The sequence below is a fragment of the Miscanthus floridulus genome, chromosome 10 (assembly GCF_019320115.1).
Source record: "Miscanthus floridulus cultivar M001 chromosome 10, ASM1932011v1, whole genome shotgun sequence".
Lineage (NCBI taxonomy): Eukaryota > Viridiplantae > Streptophyta > Magnoliopsida > Poales > Poaceae > Miscanthus > Miscanthus floridulus.
The window spans coordinates 43,279,688-43,302,202 of NC_089589.1; the positions used below are offsets into that span (position 1 = coordinate 43,279,688).

General features: G+C 42.8%; 3 protein-coding genes and 1 pseudogene across 3 annotated transcripts; 1 reads left to right on the plus strand and 3 right to left on the minus strand.

Moving 5' to 3' along the window:
* Positions 1 to 3,719: 3,719 nt before the first annotated feature.
* LOC136490104 (probable CoA ligase CCL6) lies at positions 3,720 to 8,298 on the plus strand. The gene is made up of 19 exons (XM_066486591.1): positions 3,720 to 3,971; positions 4,201 to 4,264; positions 4,357 to 4,446; positions 4,565 to 4,621; positions 4,699 to 4,747; positions 4,993 to 5,069; positions 5,308 to 5,347; positions 5,431 to 5,525; positions 5,626 to 5,790; positions 5,919 to 6,029; positions 6,136 to 6,223; positions 6,312 to 6,378; positions 6,471 to 6,546; positions 6,623 to 6,740; positions 6,924 to 7,169; positions 7,267 to 7,406; positions 7,489 to 7,671; positions 7,797 to 7,916; positions 8,026 to 8,298. The coding sequence occupies exons 1-19, from the start codon at positions 3,817 to 3,819 to the stop codon at positions 8,077 to 8,079; spliced, it is 1,995 nt and encodes a 664-aa protein (XP_066342688.1). The 5' UTR covers positions 3,720 to 3,816; the 3' UTR covers positions 8,080 to 8,298.
* Positions 8,299 to 8,621: 323 nt separating this feature from the next.
* Positions 8,622 to 9,362, minus strand: LOC136488498 (receptor-like protein EIX2; annotated as a pseudogene).
* Positions 9,363 to 15,298: 5,936 nt separating this feature from the next.
* Positions 15,299 to 16,288, minus strand: LOC136488499 (receptor-like protein EIX2). The gene has a single exon (XM_066485419.1). It carries the CDS (start codon positions 16,160 to 16,162, stop codon positions 15,299 to 15,301), a length of 864 nt encoding a protein of 287 aa, XP_066341516.1. The 5' UTR covers positions 16,163 to 16,288.
* A 666-nt stretch (positions 16,289 to 16,954) lies between these two features.
* On the minus strand, positions 16,955 to 17,881 carry LOC136490105 (receptor-like protein EIX2). Its single transcript, XM_066486592.1, has one exon. The coding sequence runs from the start codon at positions 17,845 to 17,847 to the stop codon at positions 17,032 to 17,034; it is 816 nt and encodes a 271-aa protein (XP_066342689.1). The 5' UTR covers positions 17,848 to 17,881; the 3' UTR covers positions 16,955 to 17,031.
* Between the last annotated feature and the right edge of the window lie 4,634 nt (positions 17,882 to 22,515).

Consider the following 22,515-nt stretch of genomic DNA (forward strand, 5'->3'; position numbering starts at 1 on the left):
CAGAGATATAGAAACAGAGAAGAGCTGGACCTCAGTTTGACAACGGCGGAGATGGGGGTGAGCGCTGACGACGGCAGGCACAGGTGCTGCGACGACGGCGGGGGCCAAGCTCGTCTCCTCGACGGCTGCGACGACGGCGCGGGCGGGGCACAGCTGCCCCGTCGCTGCAGGATCCGCCCGCCAAGGCCGCTCCCTACGCCGCTGCGCGCTGCTCGCCTTGGCCGCGGCTCGCTGAAGATGAATCCGCCGCCCCAGATGACTGCCTGCGCGCGCGCCGCTCCTAGGAGGCAGGACTGCAGGAGCAGATCAGCAGAGTCGCCGCCGCCGCCCAGAACGCACGCAAGCAGTACCGTCGCCCAGAATGCAAGCAGCGACGCGAAAAGGATAACGTGATTTTTTTTCCTTCCCACAGCCGGCAAACAACCCTAAGGACCCATTTTCACCAATTTACATCAATGCCCCTAAGTAGATAAGGCTGCACTGAGTGCACAGAGGGGTATTTTTGGAAAAAAAATCAAAACCCACCAGTTCGCTAGGAACCGCCCGGTTCAGCGGTTCGACAAAAAACCGGCCGGTTCAACCGGTTTATAGCGGTTCGATTGCACAGACGGTCTGTGAAGTGAACCGGACCGGTGTAGGCCCGGTCCTAATAACATGGCTTATACCAAGCCCGTGCACTCACCTTGGTGTGACCATCGATGTCAAAATATGAAGCCATCGCTTAAGCATTTTTTGTGAAATTTAAATGACAACATAGTATCGTCCATTATCATTTCGGACTTAACGAATTCGATGTTCGATTAGAACTAACCTTCCCCAACACTTTTGGTTGAATTTTTAAACTGTCTAAGCCTTGTCAATTTCAACTTGACAACATGTCATGACCTAGCTCATACTTCATGCTAACTCATAAAAACAAAACATCTAAGAATTATTTAACCCATTTGTTCAATATAATTCGCCAAAGAATGATACTTTTAACATAAACTCAAGTATTAGTTAACAACGAAAATGACCCTCCTTAATTCCAAGTTTGATTTCTGAACTCCCAAAATACTAACTAATAGTATTTATTCTCCCAAAATGAATGTTACATTTCCACCTACTTCACTTGCACTCTAAACTTTATTTAAGCGCTACATACAAGTGATATTTTATTTTTGTTTATAAAAATAGTTTTTCATGCCCAACAATTACAACTATGTATCATATCTTTCTTATTAGGATTTTCACTAACAGTTTTACGCACTAAAAGAATTACTTAGGTTTTTATTTGATTCCTCTCAACTGGAAGGTAAATCACATAAGAGTTGTTCATCATTTCGTGTGAGTATAAATCTTAAAAACCGAGGAACTTGTCTCGGTAATTTTTCTTAGGCCCAAAACTCGGTGCTTAGTGAGCTCGTAACACCAGAGGTGTTACACTATGTCGGGGCCAAGCTTGAGGTCTTGCTAGACTTGTGGAGGAGCGGTAGTCCAAAGACTCGCCTCAACGGGGGCGTAGGTTGCCGGCAAGTAATCAAACCTCAGGCTAAATCATTGTGTCTCTTGCCCTCAGTTGTTTGCCTCACTACACTTGTGCTTTACATTATTATACTTAAGCTTGTTTAGCTAGTTGCTTGTTGTTGTAGATCTAGTAGTAGAGTAGCATAAGTCGGTTAGTTGCTTTACTTGTGTAGCTCGACTAACTAGTTACCTTGCCTCAGTAGCTTGTGTGTGTGATCTAGTTGATTAGGATGCTTGCTACTAGCAAATTTGATTAGGGGGGCTTGCTTTGAAGTGCTTAGTCTAGGCAAAGTAGTGGATTTATGTTCTCTTGTTACACAAATCACTTTGCCTAAGTGTTGTGCTTTGAAGGTTTTTAAATTGTCTAGTGTGATTGATCCCTAGTCAACTTGAGTCGAGCGAGTAGGTAAGAGGATATGGTGGCCGGTTTTGGCGTAAAGGGAGGCAAAGGCAAGCTCCTGCAAGGTTCAGTCTGGATCACCAAATGGAAACACTGACCAATAATAATAAGAGCCTCCACTAGACATGGCTCAATACGCATGGAAACCTGAGAAGGTTATTGAGAATGTGTATGCCAAAATTCGGCGTCAATGCTACTTCTATAGGCTCCTCAAACTTGGGATGAAATCCATGAATTACAAACCAAATAAAAAAAATTATATGAGACTTTTTGGTTTTCACAAAATATTTGCTTTGTTCACTTGTCGATTTCAGAAACCAAAGTTTATAAAAAACTAAAGACCCCACACCTAGGCCATATAGGAGGCCAGTAGCGACAGCAACATCATCTGCATTCCGTGATTATTGATAGGTTGACTTTTTCCACTTATCCTTGACAAGCTAACAAGCATATGTAAACTTAAGGAAGGAGAAAGGGATCGTGTTATGCTCCACGTAGGTTGAGCTGTGGAGGTTACCCTTCTTCTACCCACCCTGATCGTCTTTAATCTCCACCCTCCCAACGAACTGCCATGGCCATTTTCAGCTCAATCACCATTGTCGCAGCCTCCTACTGGGCCACTTCCACCACTTCCACCACTTGCGCAGCCGTTGTCCTCCACTGCCACCGTATTCAGTTATATCCTATTCCTATCGTAAACAGGTTGAAGCTTGCCCCCATTATCGACCATGTGCAATGGTATCCTCTAGCACCCAACCGACGACACTCTGTTGCCTCATCTTGACCCGTCGGCTGTAACGACAACCCCGCCCATCTCCTTTATTTGTACCTAGAGAGCTGCAAAGACCTCAACAACCCCTACAAACCCTAACCTAGTGGCGACCAATGACATAAAAGAAGACACGTGGGATCTACCTGACAGTGAAGAAAGGAGGGCACAGGTGGTGGTAGTGGAGGGGGAAGAGATCTCTAGTAGAGAGCCAACCATGGAGAATAATGGGCCTGCATTGGCAGCATGAGGGCCCAACAGAGAATGGCAGGGCAGGCCAGCGGTCTTTGTAGCAGCGAATCAAAAGCTCAAACGCTCAAGAATCAAGATCATCTTAACGACGAGAGCACGAGTATCATCGTCAGGAATTCAGGATCAGGAGCCTTGTTTATATTAAAAAAAATAAAGAACTTCAAGAGCCGACAATATGACGGCAGAGGAATGGACAGTCTATTCGTTTGACCGTGGTTTGTCGTAAACGATCGTAAATTTTCAGCCGGAATAGTATTTTTCTCTCACACAAATCAGCCAGCAGTACTTCTTCACAAACCAGCAATAATATGAACCAGTCAACCGAACAGGCTGAATTTTTCTGCAACGGTTATTAAATCGCGGGCATGAATGCTGCCCAAAGCTGTTGGCGACATATCCTCTGACGTCATAATTTGTTTCCAGCCGGCGAGCCTCGCGCCTTTAATTGCCGCCATTTCGCGTCCGTCTAACCACCAACGCCCTCCCTGCTTCTGGAGAGCAATTGTGTGCCATGCCAGATGTAGCGCTGACCTGGCAAGGACATACCTCGTGTTTCTTTAAACATAATTTGTCGGTAAAACACGTCAGATTTTCACCGAATTATTATTGTAAGCAGTAGTATCAGGACAACACAACACACTGTCAGTCACTCATGCCACCTACATGTACGTACAATACAAGACTGCTACAGTCACACTGATGAGGTCAGCACACTGCACCGGCATAGCAGTAACACAAGCTTTAAATTGCCCACCAACCTTCTCACCACCATAACTGCCCTCCCATCTCCACCGCCTGCAACTGCAAGCTCAAAGATCCATCCACGCTGCACTCGCTGTGCCCAAATCCCATTCATTCCCATCGGTGCAGACTGCAGAGGAGAGGAAGGATGTCCATGCCGGAGACGTTCACCGTGAAGGTCGGGGAGGCGACGCCGGCCGCCGGCGGCAGGCCGTCGACCGGGCCCGTCTACCGGAGCATCTACGCCAAGGACGGCCTCATGGAGCTCCCGCAGGACATCCAGTCCCCCTGGGACTTCTTCAGGTTCGGTTCGGTTTCCTGGCAGGCTACAACCTGCTACCATAGTGCCCTCTGTTTTCACAATGTGTTTTCCTTTCTCAGCTTTCACTACTACGGAGTACATATTCTACTAGTATGTTTAGCTTGATGCCAATCTTTGGGTGGTACATTATAGCATTATTACAAGGTCCTGGACTTTTCAGATAATGTCAGTTCGAAATTTCAGTTTGTTTTTGGTTTTGTGATTTCGTAGTGGAGCAGTGAAGAAGTACCCCACGAACAGGATGCTCGGCCGACGGCAAGTTACAGATGGCAAGGTAAAATAAAACCGAATCTTTACAGATTTATTTTCACAAAGATATCACCATGGCTTTCGGATATTCAACTGAATTGTCTTTCTTATATATAGGCCGGTGAGTATGTGTGGCAAACGTACGAGGAAGTGTACCAGAAGGGCATGAGGATTGGATCAGCCATCAGAAGCTTGGGCGTAGAGCCGGTGAGCGAAGAATGTCTTGTTTGATGTCGCTGTCTATGTTGAGATTTCATCTTCATCCTGAAAAAGTGAAAATGCATGCCAGTATTTTGAGAACTGATTCGTCAAGTCATATATGCAGGGAGCTCACTGTGGCATATATGGATCCAACTGCCCGGAATGGGTTATGGCCATGCAGGTGACCTCATTGTATTTTATTCAATTTTTATTAGAATTCTTCTTTAGTGTAATCTGATCCAAACTTTTTTTCTTCAGGCATGCAACAGTCAAAGAATATGTTATGTGCCACTGTATGACACCCTCGGTAGGCTCTCCACTTCATCACACTGACTGAAACACATAAATGCCTGAATGTCTGAGTGCACTGAATACTCAGATTTGTGCACATGGTTAACATGTGTTTATGAACAATCTTATCTTAGACTAGAAAAAATATTGGAAAAATTTACAATTAATGAGTAACTCACAATAGTGTGCTTATTTTGTCCTTCATTATGTAGTTATCAAATCCTACTGTCTTATTGACGATTAAGTTGTAACACGATGCAGGAGCAAATGCTGTTGAATTCATCATGGACCATGCTGAGATATCCATTGCATTTGTCCAGGAGAGCAATATCAAATCTGTAAGTAAAAACATTTGCCCCCTTTGAATAATATTATTACGCTCTTCACTGTGGTCTCTGCATCATACTGATTAATATGTTTCCAGTAAAAGCTACATGTGCTTGGGATCCAAGTTACAACAGAACTGGGTCTGAACTTGCTAAAATCAATGCTATTTATTTGAAATTAGTTTTGGAGATCAATGCTACACATAACATTCTGTTTACATCTGACAACTCGTTGAATTGTATTTTTCAGATACTAGCAGTAGTCCCTAAGTGCACAGCCCATCTTAGAGGTTAGCTTCCGGAACACAAGATTTCTTATTAAGATGACTATCTGCTGCTTTATATGATCATTTATGACTTGGTGCATCTTCAGCCATTGTTAGTTTCGGAGATTTTACAAGTGAGATGAAAATTGAAGCTGAGAAATTTGGTGTGTCTTGCTTTTCTTGGGAAGAATTTTCTTCAATGGTTAGTCTGATTTCTTGTTACAAGCTCTTGGGTGCCTAAATGACTACTAGTTCATGATGAATACCATGAGTCCATGACAATGTCGGAATGTTCTGAATAGGGAAAACAAGACTACAAACTTCCTAATAAATGTAATGAAGATATTTGTACGATCATGTATACCAGCGGAACAACTGGAGATCCCAAAGGTGTGATAATCACAAACAGGGCTATCATTGCTGGTATTATGACCACAGAACACCTCCTCAAAGAGACAGATAAAGTGGTAAGTTCTAACTATCTTTTATCCGCATAAATATCAAGAACTACTGTAAAATTCATCATATGGTTTCTTCCTCAGTTGATTTCTTTAGTTAAAGTAATGTGACACTGGTGATATTAATACTCATGCAGTTCACAGAAGAGGATTCCTATTTTTCCTATCTTCCATTAGCACATATATTTGATCAAGTAATTGAGAACTACTGTATTTCTAAAGGAGCCTCCATCGGATTCTGGCAAGGGGTATGAACTAATAACTGTTGCAATTCAAAGAATTCTTTGATTTTCTTCTAAATACTGTGGTGGCTGTTCTGTTATGCCTACTGAGGTGTAAAACTTTTTTTTACAGGACATTAGGTATCTGATGGAGGATGTACAAGTGATGAAACCGACAATATTTTGTGGTGTTCCTCGTGTTTATGATCGTATATATACAGGTTTAATGCAGCCCAGAATAAATTTATTATTCTCAATTCCATCATGATTCCATGCTTAGTCATAATGTGTGGATCTCATTAATTGAAGGTATAAACATGAAAATTCAGTCTGGAGGGATGATAGCCAAACACCTTTTTCAGTATGCCTACAACTAGTAAGTACTACAAGATTGAAGAAGAAAAGAAGCATAATTACATGCATGCTTACATTTCAAATATAATAAAATAATTGTCCATTTGCCAACAGCAAACTTGCCAATATGAGGAAAGGGCTGAAGCAGCATGAAGCATCACCATTTTTCGACAAGATAGTTTTCAGCAAAGTGTGTACAGTGTTGGATCTCTTTATATTTTTTCTTTTTTACAAAGCTCTGAACATTTATATTATTGTCGGTACAGATAAAGGAAGGGCTTGGAGGGCGTATACGCCTCATGATAGCAGGAGCAGCACCTTTGCCAGGGCAAATCGATGAGTTCATGCGGGTAACCAGCTGCAGCATTGTAGTACAAGGATATGGTAAGAGCTTCAGACGCATCTTACCATGTCTCACTTCAGTTTTATGGATAAAAGTGCACAACAATAGTTCATCTGCTGAAATTAGTCAGTTGGGTTTCTTAAACTACTTAACAGAACTCTAGTAGTCTACTTACATTCTGGTCCTGCAAACCATGTGGTCTGACTTATCATATTGATATGCAGGGCTCACTGAGAGTTGTGCAGGATGCTTCACATCAATCGCCAATGTTTTCTCAATGATTGGTACAGTTGGCCCTCCTGTCACAACGATCGAAGCACGACTGGAGTCTGTCCCTGAAATGGGCTACGATGCACTGTCAGACATGCCCCGGGGTGAGATCTGCTTGAGGGGCCACACCATGTTCTCTGGGTACTACAAGCGCCCTGGTCTCACTGAAGAAGTGTTCTCAGATGGCTGGTTCCATACAGGTGACAAGAATACTTCTCACTTGTTTTGCAGCTAACTGAACGATCAGTTAGTGAAGATGATTGATTTGTGAAACTTGTCATGACCTTATGTGTGCAGGTGATATTGGGGAGTGGCAACCCAATGGCACAATGAAGATCATTGATAGAAAGAAGAATATCTTCAAGCTGTCCCAGGGAGAGTATGTAGCAGTTGAGGTCCTGGAAAGAGCATACATGCAGTCCCCCCTTGTGGCATCGGTACACTGACTAATACCAACAAAATCCTAAACCGAACTACTTTCATGCTCAGATTTAACTTACCTAGGCTCCTCTGAACCAGGTCTGGGTCTATGGGAACAGCTTTGAGTCATTCCTTGTTGCCGTGGTTGTCCCTGAGACGCAAGCTCTCGAGGAATGGGCAGCAGCCAACAACAAGGCCGGCGATTTCGCAGAGCTGTGCATTGATCCCAAAGCAAGGAGTTACATTCAGGACCAGCTGAACCAAACTGGCAAGAAACTTGGGGTAAGTCGGTGCTCGATCTACAAGGCAGAGCTAGCAAGTGATTAATTGCAGTAATTTATTTTTCGTGGTTCCTACACAATTATTCAGAATAACAATAAAATATCAATCTTGTTTTGTGAATACAGTTGAGAGGCTTTGAGATGCTGAAAGCAATTTACCTGGAGCCGGTGCCTTTCAGCATCGAGAAGGACCTCATAACTCCAACCTTTAAGCTCAAGAGACCCCAGCTGCTCAAATATTACAAGGTTTAAGGGAATCATCTAAATCGCACAAAAGTTTTACAATGTTGTGGCGATTTCTTAAGGAAAGCTGCAATGCTTGTATTTTATTCATCAAAAAACAAATTTGTTGTAGGATCGCATCGACAAGATGTACAAGGATGCCAAGGAGGGGAGAACTGCACCATGACTGTATTACCACAAGTGGCTATGATCCTGGGCATCGTGATTCCTCGAAAGTGTGTACATATTGGTTATCACAATTTTATGGGTTAAAGGCATGTGGGTTCTATGTCATATGCCAAAATGTAAGAAGAAAGTGAATTGGTTAAGCAGCTCGATTGTGATACCTTACATTAATAAAAGAATGTGATAGCTCACATTAATAAATTTAGTGACTTTCACTCGATGCTCGAAACGGTTGAACCCGACATAAAATTTTGATCATTATATAGTAAAGTTTACCTTCATCACATGACAGAGTTCACTTTCATGCAACTTTCACAACATATACAGTGGTCTATCAATTATCTGGGCTCACAAACAAGATATATCAGGGGTTGTGGAGTACAGAACAATTATTATACAGCAATACACAACTATACACACACTCTACATTAACTTCAGTACAACAGCAAAAATAGAACGTAAGATGCTGCTATATGCCTTTTCAGTCCAATGTCTACTAAAGCTCAAGTTTCAACAGCTCAATAATGCTTGAATTTCAATTTCTTATACTTCAGCAGTAGATCCCTTCCTTGCCAAGCTTTTCCATGTAACAACCACAAGCACATACATCTGATCGTACATCTTGTCAATGAGGCAGGAATAAGCAACCCTCCATGCTTTCTTGAACAACAGGACGCAAAACACAAGCCAAAGGCCCAACATAAATCCCAAACCAAGTCCAAAATAAAATGACATTGGCTCAAAACCATGTTCATGAACAAGTTGACTTGATGAATTGTTTCCTGAACAGATCTTTCGAAGAGTAGGCCCACATAGACCACTGTTGCCACTGTACATAGATGGGTACTCTGCGTAGAGGGTGTCAAGTTGCTGTCCTGATGGTACGGGCCCTGTTAAATTGTTATTAGATAAGTCCAAATAGCTCAATCCTGATAGATCTGATAAGCTCGAAGGGATTTCCCCGGAAAGCAGGTTGTTTGAGAGGTCCAGTTAGAAAAGTGACTTCATGGCCCCAATCTTGTCTGGAATTTCTTCACTTAAACAGTTTCTTGAGAGATTCAAATTGAATAGTGCATCAAAAGAAGCTATTTCTTCTGGAATTCCACCAGATAAGTGGTAGAATGATAAGTCAATGCTCACCAATTCAAAAATTCTGACATTGTAATACAGTTCTTGCCCCTTGGTGACTGCAGAGAAGTGCTGTCCGATGTCACGGTTCAACGTTTCATAGACTCCATAAGCATCTTCGTCAATAGAAGGGTCCTTCACATATTTTTGTGTCATAGCTGTAAGACTTGACATACCCCAGGGTATAACACCTGACAACCTGTTGCTGGCTAGATTCAAATGATGAAGGTGGGTAAGATTTGTGATGCTGATTGGAATATTTCCAGAGAACATGTTCTCGCTTAAACGTATGAACCGGAGTTCGACCAAACCTCCAATCCAGTGTGGTAAATTTCCAGAGAACTTATTTCGTGATAAGTCTATGAACTCTAATCGCTTGCTGGTTTGAAGGAACACTGGGAAATCACCTGAGAAACTATTATTGCCTAATAGTAGAAACATGAGGGTTGTAGCATTAAAACATCGAGGAAGCACGCCCTCAAAAAGATTGTTACCTAAATACAGTTCAGATAACCCTTGTGCTTCACAAATCGATTCGGAAAGACCACCAGTGATGTGATTCGAGAACAAATTTAGAGATACTAGTTGCCGAGTTCTGAACTTTGTTGGTAGGTTTCCAGATAAAAAGTTTAGAGAGAGGTCCAACATGCTAATATTTCTTGGTAACGAAGGGATGTCACCAGTTAAATTATTTGAACTGAGATAGAACCACTTCAAGGACATAAATTCCATGTTTTTTGGCAATGTACCATGGATTTGATTCTGGGAGATGTCCAAATAGGTGGCCTTTGAGAATGTAGTGCTAAACCAGTCCGGGAACTTATCAGTTATACCTGTGCTTGAGATATCTACCCAAACAAGATCCACCTGAGATCAGTGTTATCCTAAACGCTAAACGGTAAACAGTCGGTCACCTACCGTTTAGCCTATTATTCGGGCAAAACGGGTGTTTAAACGGGAAAAACGGCCGTTTAAACGGTTAAAACAACCGATTAAACGGAAACGGTGTACCACCATGTAGCGTTTAAACGGTGTGTAAACGGGCTAAACGGCCGTTTAGGCGAACAGTGCCTGAGATCGAAGCCAAGCAGGAAACAGAGGACCTATTTGGCAATGTACTAGATGTGCTACTTCTAAACTAAACGGAGGGAACCATTCGGAGGAAACTGTAAAGTTCAAAGAATTTCCATATAAGTTTAGGTACTTCAATTTTACTAATCCCGCAAAGTGTTTTTCTGTGATATCACCACTCAATTCATTGAAACTCAGATCTAGAAAATTCAAATCAGCAAGCATACCAATCTCAGATGGCACATGTCCAGAAAGGTAGTTGGCAGAGAGGTCAAGATACTGCAGCTTTGAGAGGTTACCAAGGTGGGGAGGGATTCTACCAGAGAATGACTTGATCGAGAGGCCAAGATGTACCAAATTCACCAAGGAGCTCAAGAACTCCGGTATATGTCCGCTCGATCCGTTAAGGTAATTCATACTGAGATCAAGGTAGACTAAATGATCCAGCGAGAGCAAGGAATGACTTATCTGGCCGATCGACCAGCGAGCCATAAGGAAGTTGAAGCTCGAGGACATTGCCGGTTTGGTTGCTGCACTGGACGCCTCTCCACCGGCAGCAGTCTCCGCCCTTTTGTCAAGAGGCAAGGAGGTCCGTGGGATCACTGCTTATGCCATGTTTAAAGGCCAATGAGTTCGTCTCTGTGTTGAAGACTGAAGAAAAAGGGTATTGCTACTTCTGGAATTTTTATAGGGGCCTTGTTTAGATTGAGGTTAGGAATCGGTATTTGGTATTGTAGCACTTTCGTTTGTATTTGACAATTATTGTCCAATCATGGCCTAACTAGGCTCAAAAGATTCGTCTCGTAATTTACAATCAAACTGTGTAATTAGTTATTTTTTTTATCTATATTTAATACTCCATGCATGTGTCCAAAGATTTGATGTGATGGAGAGAGAATGAAAAAACTTGCAATCTAAACGAGGCCAGGGATTCTAAGTGATCCCGAGATCTCAGTTTTCCACACTTAGTCAAAATATTGACTGACTAGCCGCCAGTGCAACCTTATGGCAACTGTGTGGAAATATATACATTTTTTCCTTCCATGGTACGGTGTGGAAAGGTCATGTCCTTTGTGTGGTGATTTGACTTGGGACCAAACTATGCAATTTCATCACCACTATAATGTACCAAAGTAATCTTATTTATTTTCTAGCTAGATAATCGATCGAAATGTTTTGACTCCTTATACTAATTAAGTGACCATGCATATCCCGGACATGGAGACTAAATCAATTCTGTTAATTTTCTTAATAATTACTCCCCCGTTCCAAATTATAAGACGTTTTGGTATATCTAAATTCAAGGTTTTTGCTACGCACCTAGATATATATATATAGTAACTATGAATCTAGAGATGCTAAAATATCTTATAATTTGGAAGTATAGCATACCCTATCAAGACGAAGGAAGGGAGAAAGTGAACGCGAAAGGAGGAACCTTTTGGATCTGCTTGGCGGTGGTTGCGGCGGTCGGGGTCATCACTGGTGTTTGCTGAATCCGTTCGCCTCGGCCTGGACACAGGGGTGAGATGCCTTGTCGAGCAGACGAGCACCTTCGCCGATGCGACCTCGATGGATGGCTCGATCTGATGGCCAACGTGGCGGTATCAGCAGCGGACGAAACGGACGCCGTGAAGCGGCGGGGAGGATGGAATGCCGAGTCGCCGACTGCGGCGAGGGCGGCCGGGAGGATTGCGATTGCGGGAAGCTGGGGAACGAGCGCCGCTAGCGGAGCCGGACCCTCGATCGACAGGTTCTGGCCTTTTGGAGTTTGGGCCTTCTTCATGTTGGGCCGGCCCGTTCTTAACCGGTGGGTTTCAGCAGATTGTGTTGGCGCGTGAACAATGGATATGGGCTCTGTTCCGATCTCATGCAGACGGTGGATTGATGGTGATTTCTATTCTTATTAATAACATGATAGTCTATTTAATGAAGAAAGAGAAGAAAAATTGTAGAAAATCGTTTCCACGTAGAGAAACTACGTCTTCTCTTCACCCGACGCAAGGAATCGACCAAATCACCGTTGGGAAGAAACGACCCCTTTCTATGTAGCCGGTCCCGCGTGCACTTGCCCGCTCCGCCGCTTGCCGGCCGTGCCCGCCCCCGCTTGGCCGCGCCCGCTCGCTGCTCCGTCGTCCCCCCAGGCCGCGCAGGCCGTGCCGTCGTAAAGCCCAGGCCGCGCTCGCCGAGGCTGGGCTCCACGACGACGACGTGCCCGCCCAGCAGCGCGACCTCCACGACGACGAAGTACACCCTGAAGTACGTACACCCCTGACCCAGTCACGCTCGTCGTTTGACGCCCGTCCGCCGAGGCCGTGCTGAGCACTCCGCCGTCCGCGCCGTCCATGTAGGCCGCGCAAGCTGTGCTCGCCGCGTCGCTGTTCGCCGAGATGCGCTCGCCACGCCGCTGTTCGTCCAGGCCGCGCAAGCCGCGCTCGCCGTGCCGCCATCCGTCCAGCCCGCGCTCGCTGTGCCGCTGTCCTCCCAGGCCGCGCTCACCGCGTTGCCGTACGCGGACGCGGCCTGCGCTCGTCGTGCTGCCATTCATCCAGGCCGTGCTGCCGTACGCCCAGCCCACGTTCACATTGCTGCGTGGTATGCTTCATCCTAAGACAAGATGCTAGTCGGAGGAAGAAGATGAGTTGGGAGAGAGAGAAACAGAAAAAAGGGCAACATTTATTACCCAAAGACACCTCCATTGGAAGGGTTAGTTTCTATGAATGATTTCTCGTTGACGTAGCTGCTATGAAAATTGTGTATAATTTCAACCACTGGGACAGGCCGTCCCAATGGCACGTTGATGGTAGTTTCTATCCCTCTCTAATTCCAAAAAAAAAAGTTTCTATCCTTCTCAATTATGCTGGCAACTCAAAAAAAAATTGTTGTAGAGAGAGAGTACGTGGAAAAAAGAAACCGTTTCCCTCGTGAAGGAACCAAGTCCTCTCACACAGATTAAGGCACAAAGAAATGAGAGAAAATGCGCTGGGGAGAAACGACCGGTTTCCAGGGCCCTTCTTCGGATCCGGTGCGCAGGCTCTCCGGTCCGCCTCGCTGCTCCCATCATCCCGCACTGCTCTCGTCCTCCCGCGTGCCGCCGCTCGATGCCCGCCTCCCCGTGTGGCCCTCGATGCTGGCCGCGCCGCCGCGTCCTCCTCCTCTGCGTCCACGCTCTCTGTCTCCGGTGACCCGGCCTCCCCCACCGTCTACGGCATCACGGATCTCTTCTACTGGTGGGCACCCGCGGCTACGGCTGAGGTAGCTACTGGCAGCGGCCCTAGTGAAGAAGGGCGGAAGGGCAAGTCACCCAAGGGTGGCGGTGATCTACGAGCCACGCTCCTCCTCTATGGCGCCGCACGCACCTCCTCTACGACCGCGTTGTGCTCCTCCTCTACCACCAGCGCGTCGAGCTCTGCTGGGGGGCAGACTCGGGGACCACTGTGTGGTTTCTGCACAAAGGATCCAGAGACGAGAGAGAGGAACACGGTGAATGATTGGTCATTTTGTATAAGGACACTAGGATAAAATCTTGCATTGGAAAGGATAGTTTTCTGATATGGTATCCTACGATGTAGAAACTGTTGGTAGTTTCTTGCACTGGGGCTGCCCTAAAATAACTTATTAACACACTGGTTCACTACCTGCTAGCAGTAGTATATATATATTAGGTATAGCATCTCTAATACAGGGACAAGTTACGGGGAGCCGTCCAAGTCGCTTTTCTGTGTGTACCCGGGCATAGGATCAACCGCCAATCAAAGCAGGAGAGAGAGGAGAGAGAGAGAGAGAGAGAGGAGAGAGAGAGGAAGAGAGAGAGAGAGAGAGAGAGCTGGCAGGAGAAGCGTCTGGCGTGCGTGGTGCGGCAGCGGAGTGACGGATGATATTGATAGATGTGGAGGAAGATCATCCATCTCTTCACGCGCACTTGACTAGTTCACGAGTAGTAGTAGCCCATAAATCCTTCCTCGTACTACATGGATTATTAATTTTATCATTATATGTGTCATTGTGTCAATAGTGGAGAATAGATCTTTGGTTTTGGGCTTTATTTTAGGCCAGAGTTGGGACCGGGACTAATGTAGTTCCATGTCCAACGGCTAGCGCCGCAGGAGGGGCCTTTGGTGGATGACCTTTAGTCTCAGAATGCACAACCAATTGGGACTAAATGTCCACGCTATATATCCAGCTTCCTTGGTCTCTAGCCTGAACCATCCAGTATAATTATTGAAGCTCATGTCTTTTCCTCCGTTCTTGCTCTCGGCTGTTTGAGAAGATCTTCATTTTGTGGTTCAGAAATAAATAGAGAAATTTATGGTTTTTAATTAGAATAATAATGATAGAGTTTATTTTTATTTATACGTCATTTCTACATAACCCTAAATATTTGTAATGTTTTCTAGACCTTTGATGTTATCTTTACCGGTCAGCCTCCGGGCGCAGGCTGAAGGCCCCTTTAGTCCTGGTTCCCTGACCTAGTCTTGAATTCGCAGTTCGGGCTAGTTGAGAAACTGGGATTGAAGGGGTTTCTCAACCGGGACTATAGGTCCTTTCAGCATTCGTGGGGGCACCAGTTTCTTCCGCCTATCAGTGCCATGAGCGTGTCCTTTATCTGGGGAACCCTAGCTAGTCACCTCCTAATAATCAAATCAATTATTTTCCTTCTTTTTGACCTGGATATGAGACAAATTAAAGTCACAACACTCAAGCTACTACCTTGGTCGGGCTAGTGGGCGGAGCTAGCAGTGACAACTGGCAAGTGGCAGAAAGACACAATTTCTGAATTTAATTTGGTATGGCTCCTTTTTAATAGACAGATATAGTATTGCCATGGTATTAAGAACCTGCATAGAAGTTCTTCTATCTAATACAAACTACTGTCACTTGCATATTCTACGATAATTTGAAGATATTTACCATTAATTTGTATAAAGGATCCACCAAAAACAAAGGGTCACAAGCCTAACAATGCTTCTTCAACTTTATTTACTATATACAGGATGTTCCTTCGCAGATGCGCACACTTATTAATTCCTACTGGTGTTCCTCCTTGCTAGCCTACTCCATGTTACAACCAGAAAGACGAATGCTTTGTCGTACACCAAATCAACAAGAAGGAAATAAGCAATTCTCCATGCCTTCTTGAATAATAGAACACAGAACAGAACCAATAAGACCATCTCAAACCCTGACCCAAGTCCATAGTAAAAGAACGCTGAATCGGAATCTTTTTCACTTTCTTGCTGATTATTGTCATGCCCATGCTCTGGTGTGCCATTCCCTGAACAATTCCTCTGCAGAGGAGGACCGCAAAGACCGCTGTTTCCGTAGTACATAGAAGGATTTTCAGTGTAAAGGGTGTCAAGTTGACGACCAGATGGGATAGTTCCAGTAAGATTGTTATACGAAACATCCAGGTAACTTAGATATGTTAAATCTGAGAGGCTTGGTGGGATTTCACCAGAGAGGTTGTTCTTTGAGACGTCAAGTGATTCCAACGATTTCATAGATCCAATATTCTTTGGGATTTTTCCGCTTAAGTGATTCGATGACAAATTTATATTCGTCAGCAAACTAAGAGAGGCTATTTCATCTGGAATTCCTCCTGCTAAGTGGTTCAATGACAAATCAATTCCAGCCACATCAACTAGTCCATGTGCTCCATACTTGAGCACTTCATGCTTCGTCACCAGGGAAAATGTATCTTGAGACTCATCAAATGCCAAGGATGTGTCTGAATCATCATTAGGTGCAGGCCTATGTTTTATAGTCATTCCAATTAGGTTTGACAAAGTTTTTGGAATTGGCCCTGACATATTGTTGGCTGCTAAGTTCAGGTGTTGCAGTCCTTTAAGATCTGTGATATTGACTGGAATCTCTCCATCGAACATGTTATGGCTTAGGAGTAAAATACGTAAGCTCACCAAATGTCCAATCTACCTTGGTAGTGGCCCATTAAACCTGTTCCAGGAAAGGTCTAGGAAAACCAGGGATGAGAGGCTTCGGAGCCATGCAGGGAACTTTCCACAGAAGCTGTTGTTACTTACGAGCAGGAAACTTAAGTTTGGCATATCAGAACAGTGAGGTAGTTCTCCCTTGAAAAGATTGTGTGATAAATCCAAGAATTTCATGTTTCGTAACCTACAAATAGATCCAGGAACTTGACCGCTAATGTAATTGAAGGATAGAATTAATCTTTCAAGATTTGGAGCTCCAAATTCCAGTGGCAAATTCCCGGAAATGATGTTTCTGGTGACATCCAATACCCTGAGGCTTCTCAGCAGTAATGGTATCTGCCCACTGAATTGATTGGAACTCAAATGGAGGTATTCCAAACTAGTACAATTCCGAATACCGAGTGGTATTGAACCACTAATACTGTTGTTAGTAAGGATAAGGTCATTTAAGCTGGTCATGTCGTCCATAGTGTTTGGAAGCATTCCTGTCATATTATTGCTTGGCAAAATCAAGGCATACAATTTGCTAGCAGAACACTTTGGTGACTTCTCTAGAAACTCTGTTATGTTACCAGATGATAGACTCCTGGCAAGGTATAGAGATTCCAGTTGGCAGAGATTTTTTAGGTCCACTGTCATTGTGGCTGCATTTCCATTGTTAGAAAAATCTAGGTGTTGGAGCGAAAACATTCTTCCTAGTGCATCAGGGAAGGAACCATAGAGATATGTTTCATCTAGGGAGAGTGACTTAATGCTTGTAACATTCCAAAACCAGCATGATGAGATTGGATGGCCGAAGTAGTTCAACTGAGGTCAAGCTCCTCAAGTTTGGTCAGGTTTAGGTTTGCGATCGACTGATTTGCACTTGGAAGTGAACAATTCATTAAAATGATGTGCTTCAGAGTTGGAATCATGTTGGCCACATCAGGAAAATCAGTTACTGTGCTGAGAGTTATGTTGCTCATGTCAACATACTCCAACATATGTAGGCGACTTAGCCATGAGACATCTGTTGAGTATGTACTATTATACATCCAACTGAGGTCAAGATGTCGCAATGATGTAAGGTTCCCGAGCTGATGAGGGATTCTACCGAAGAACGATGTAAAGGACAGGTCGAGGTATTCCAAGTTGGAAAGGTTGCTGAGCAGGGGAGGCACTCTACCCGAGAAAGGAATGTAGGAGAGGTCAAGATGTCTCAAGTTGTTCATAGAACACAAGAACTCCGGGAACACACTAGCGTTGGGCCCCTGAAGGAAATTTGTGCCAAGGTCGAGGTGCTCCAAATAACCCAAAGAAAGCAATGACGAACTTATCTGCCCAACCAAAAGGAAGCTGTTGAGATCAAGCTCGACAACATGGCCTGTTTGGTTGTTACAGGTGACACCGGTCCATCCGCAGCAATCCTGGTCTCGCCGCCACGAGGCGAGGAGGTTGCTGCTGTCGTTGGTGATGCCTTGCTTGAACGCCAGGAGGGCATCCTGCTCGCGTGGCACGCAGCCTGCGGTATCATTGGCACTGCTGGCTCGTTGAAGCTGCTGCGTTGCGGCCTGCGAGTAGAGGAAGAAGCGGAAGGATGCGACGATGAGGAGCATCAACTTGGCAGCCAGGTAAGGCATGGTGGTGTTGAGCAGAGATCGGCTATGTGCTTGAGAGTTGATCCTTGAATATGAAGTTGTGTCTGGATCTAGCCGGGTTGTTGCACCCTTAAAAGGCAGTGCACAACGCGGCGCAGGAGGTCCTTGCTGTGAGTCTACCACGGCTACAATGCTAGAGAGCTGTTTGTTGAACGCATATTTGACTAGTGAAGGGCGATTTCTTGCTACAACGAAGGTGTTTAACACTTAAGTTTGTGATTTCCGAATTATTTTTCATCTGGTTTATCTTACTATTTATATCTTGATTTTATTTTTATGAATATAGATATGCACAATTTAGATTCAAATTCAGGAAGTTACTTTATATCAGCTTTCATAATACCATACACGGCTAATTCAGAAGAAACTTAGTGGTTACTTTGCATTATCTTTTGAAATGGCAAAAGTGGGTAATTTATATAAAAAATTCGGATTTTGTTTCGAATTACCTTTCACAATGAAATTTGTTGAATTTAGATTTTGGTGTATATTTATGTGTTACTTTTCGTACTTTTTATAATAGCAGAGTTGTGTAATTTATTATGAAATAAACAAAATAGATCTGATGCCTATTACTGTGGATGATAGTGAGAAATAATACACTAAATAATTTCTAAAATTTATGATTTCTGCTAGCGCGTCTGGCAAGGCTTAACATTGAAGCCTTCTAAGTAATAATATAGTAAGGTAACTATTGATTGGAAGTATTATTTTCTATATATTTAGTTAAACTTAGAATGGGATTACTCATACCCGATTTAGAAATTAGAATTGTCATTTTTTTTTTGTTGAAAGAATAGGTGTGCAAGCCGTGAATCAAACGGCCGTCGGTTGCGTGCCAAATACGTTGGAGAGCTTGTGTTTCACGTCACCTAATTAATGTAAGCTTCATCGTGATCACACAGGACAGGACAGTCCTGCCGACCAAACGTGCAGCTCTTCATTATGTAGGATTGACCTTGACTCAGCGGGAAAAGTCTTTGTTTAATCTTTGTTATTATTTTAGTGAGTTGGGTTTACGTGTAAATTTCACACAAGAATCGAATAAAAACAATGCAATAAATCCCAGAATGATAGGAACAAAAATAGAACTAATAGAAGGGTGGCTTGGCTTACCCAATCTTACTATTTATATCTTGATTTTATTTTTATGAATATAGATATGCACAATTTAGATTCAAATTCAGGAAGTTACTTTATATCAGCTTTCATAATAGCATATATGGCTAATTCAGAAGAAACTTAGTGGTTACTTTGCATTATCTTTTGAAATGACAAAAGTGGGTAATTTATATAAAAAATTCGGATTTTGTTTCGAATTACCTTTCATAATGAAATTTGTTGAATTTAGATTTAGGTGTATATTTATGTGCTACTTTTCGTACTTTTTATAATAGCAGAGTTGTGTAATTTATTATGAAATAAACAAAATAGATCTGATGCCTATTACCGTGGATGATAGTTAGAAATAATACACTAAATAATTTCTAAAATTTATGATTTCTGCTAGCGCGTCTGGCAAGGCTTAACATTGAAGCCTTCTAAGTAATAATATAGTAAGGTAACTATTGATTGGAAGTATTATTTTCTATATATTTAGTTAAACTTAGAATGGTATTACTCATACCCGATTTAGGAATTAGAATTGTCATTTTTTTGTTGTTGTTGAGAGAATAGGTGTGCAAGCCATGAATCAAACGGCCGTCGGTTGCGTGCCAAATACGCTGGAGAGCTTGTGTTTCACGTGACCCAATTAATGTAAGCTCCATCGTGATCACACAGGACAGGACAGTCGTGACGACCAAACGTGCAGCTCTCCATTATGTAGGATTGACCTTGACTCGGCGGGAAAAAGTCTTTGTTTAATCTTGGTTATTATTTTGGTGAGTTGGGTTTACGTGTAAATTTTACACAAGAATCGAATAAAAACAATGCAATAAATCCCAGAATGATAGGAACAAAAATAGAACTAATAGAAGGGTGGCTTGGCTTACCGAACCATGCATGCAGCTAGTATGTTGTTTCATTAATTGACCTATTTTTAAGCAACTTTTGTTGCATCTTGTTTGTCTTTTCTTTTTTAATCTATGTCCTATATTCTGAACATCCCTGTCGGGGTCTCTGTCGGACCTCCACGAGATCACGCCCACGGCGGATTCCCCGAACGACGCGGGAAAATCTTGATGGATGGCCGACGACTCCTTGACTTCCACCGTCGTCCTCTGTGGCGTCGTCGGTCCAGTCGTCACCAGCGGTCTCGGCTGCCGTACAGCGTACAGGACCCACACTTCCATTTCCATCAGCAACCTAGTAGCGGAGCGTGCGGGATGGGATGTGTTTTTTGTGTGGCTCTCACGGTCAGTACAAAAAAAAATAGTAAAATGGCATGTTAATTAATTAATCATGTGGAGAGAAAAGTACCTACACCGTTGTGGGTCAAGATAGATTATAACAACCAACATTGATTTCATATGCATCGCAGCGTCGAAAAGGAGCAATGAATTATGGAATGGGAAATGGGGAGTTATCTGAATATGTCACAATATATATAGGAAATGATACATCATCTCTAGTACAATTCTAATCTCCTATGTTTGATAAACAACTTTTACAAAACCAAACAGTAATATTTATGATATGAAAGAACCACGTCATTTTAGATCCATTATGAAATGAAATATATTTAAAGTTTGTTTCCTTTGATGTGGTAAACATGGGTGGAGCTAGCATCTGGACTCGCAACCTCTTCCTCTTCTTCTTCCATCACCTCTTCTTATCTTCCTCTTCTCTTCTGCCGTGAAGGGAACACTACTACAGAATGTACTTGTTGTCTCGGGCGGTAACGGTCTTTAGTCCCGGTTACCGCGCCAGGACAACGATCCCGGGACTAAAGGTGGAACCTTCAGTCCTGGGTCATCGAGCCGGGACTAAAGAGGGACCTTTAGTCCCGGTTGGTGTTACCAACCGGGACTAAAGGCCCTCCAGCCGAGCAAACCTGGCCGCACCCTTTAGTCCCGGTTGGTAACCCCAACCGGGACTAAAGGTTCCTTTTCTTTTTCTTTTTCTTTTTGTTTAATTTGTTTTCAGTTCAGTTACACATATTTGTTTAATATATAATATGTTTTTATGTATGTATTCTACGCTGCTAATATAAATACACGCACGCATATAATTACATCTAATTCTCATCTCGAGCATTATTATATTCGAATAAAGTATGAAACTATATATATTATCGATATATATGTATATATACAACACTTTCATAATCTTGTTCTCGAAAATAACGATATCAATAAACATTTAATTTACATCATTAGTTCCTTAGATCAAAGTAGAACTCGCCGTTGGGATTTAGCATTTTTTCTAGAAGATATCCTGCTATTGACTCTTGAACTGCTTTCAGATGGTCTTTTTGCATGACCCTTCGTTTCAACCATTCAGTCTTGCATTTGAAATAAAAGAAAATGTATTAATATATATATATATATATATATATATATATATTCATTTAAAAATAAATAAAAATTGATATATACGTACTCTGAGGACATCTTCAGGAGTTCTTATGTATGCAGTGATAAATTCACAAACGTAGTATCCACACAAGTTATTACCTGGTTCCTGTCGCAAACACCACTGTACGAGAAGAAGATTATTCTCATCATCTCACACGTAAATTAAAGTACGATATAGTAATTAAACACGTGGGGAAGTATATATAGTACAACTTACTGGTATTTCAACTACATTAAGTGGTGCCTTGCAATCCTTGCGGTGTTGCCGAATAAACTCTTTTCAAACCCTGTGCGACCAATAATGTACAATCGTTAATAAATTATGGCAAAGTCTATTCAATAATAGTTGTGCGCGAGAGATCGAAATTACCCCTGGATAATGTCTATCATATCTTGGTATAGTGCTCGCTCTTTTCTCAATGAGTCCAAGATTACTAACTGACTTGAGTTTAACTCAATGACAATGAGTATCCAGTGAAACCTGCATTGGTTTATACACACACGTACATGCATATAAGTTGTATTGATATTACATAAAATGTGTAGACTACATTATTATTAACACTTACTCAAAGTTGTACGGGAAAAATATTGTTGTCTTGTCGTGCCGCTTCACGAAGAACTTCATGATATTCGTCTGTGCTTCAGATACCCAGTGCTCCTTGACAATAATATCGGTTTTGAATACGATATAAGGATCAATAAGCCAACACTGGTGTCTTTTATTCTTTGGAGCTCTAACATCTGGAATCTGTATATAAATATAAGTTACATGTGAGGATAATTATATACACGTACGTATGGAAGTAAGTTTATTAAATAAAAGTAAGAATCACTTACAAACAAAAGGAGCTAATGATTGATTTGTCTAGAGCGTCCAAGTGGAATAGTTGATGCAATTCTTCGAAACTAATATATAAGATGTCATCTTCACGGAAGTAATGATGGTCTCTAAATCTGACAAAGATCCACTGCTCACCCCTGCCACACGCCTGCATGTACCACTTGTTGAGCAAGTACATTTGCGTACCCAATTCATTCAGAGCCGCAGGGTTGTACAGACTTTTGCCAAATTTATAAGTCTTCTAGGTATCAACTTCCAGGTTCTGGATTGGAGCTTTGCCCGTCACTT

Coding starts and splice junctions, on each gene's coding strand:
- LOC136488499 (XM_066485419.1), bottom strand. CDS start 16,162: ATGTTCGATGGAGAGATTCCAGTCAATATCACAGATCTTAAAGGACTG.
- LOC136490104 (XM_066486591.1), top strand. CDS start 3,817: ATGTCCATGCCGGAGACGTTCACCGTGAAGGTCGGGGAGGCGACGCCG. Junction 5,791..5,918: donor TCAAAGAGACAGATAAAGTG/GTAAGTTCTAAC, acceptor ATACTCATGCAG/TTCACAGAAGAGGATTCCTA. Junction 7,170..7,266: donor AGATGGCTGGTTCCATACAG/GTGACAAGAATA, acceptor TTATGTGTGCAG/GTGATATTGGGGAGTGGCAA.
- LOC136490105 (XM_066486592.1), bottom strand. CDS start 17,847: ATGCCTTACCTGGCTGCCAAGTTGATGCTCCTCATCGTCGCATCCTTC.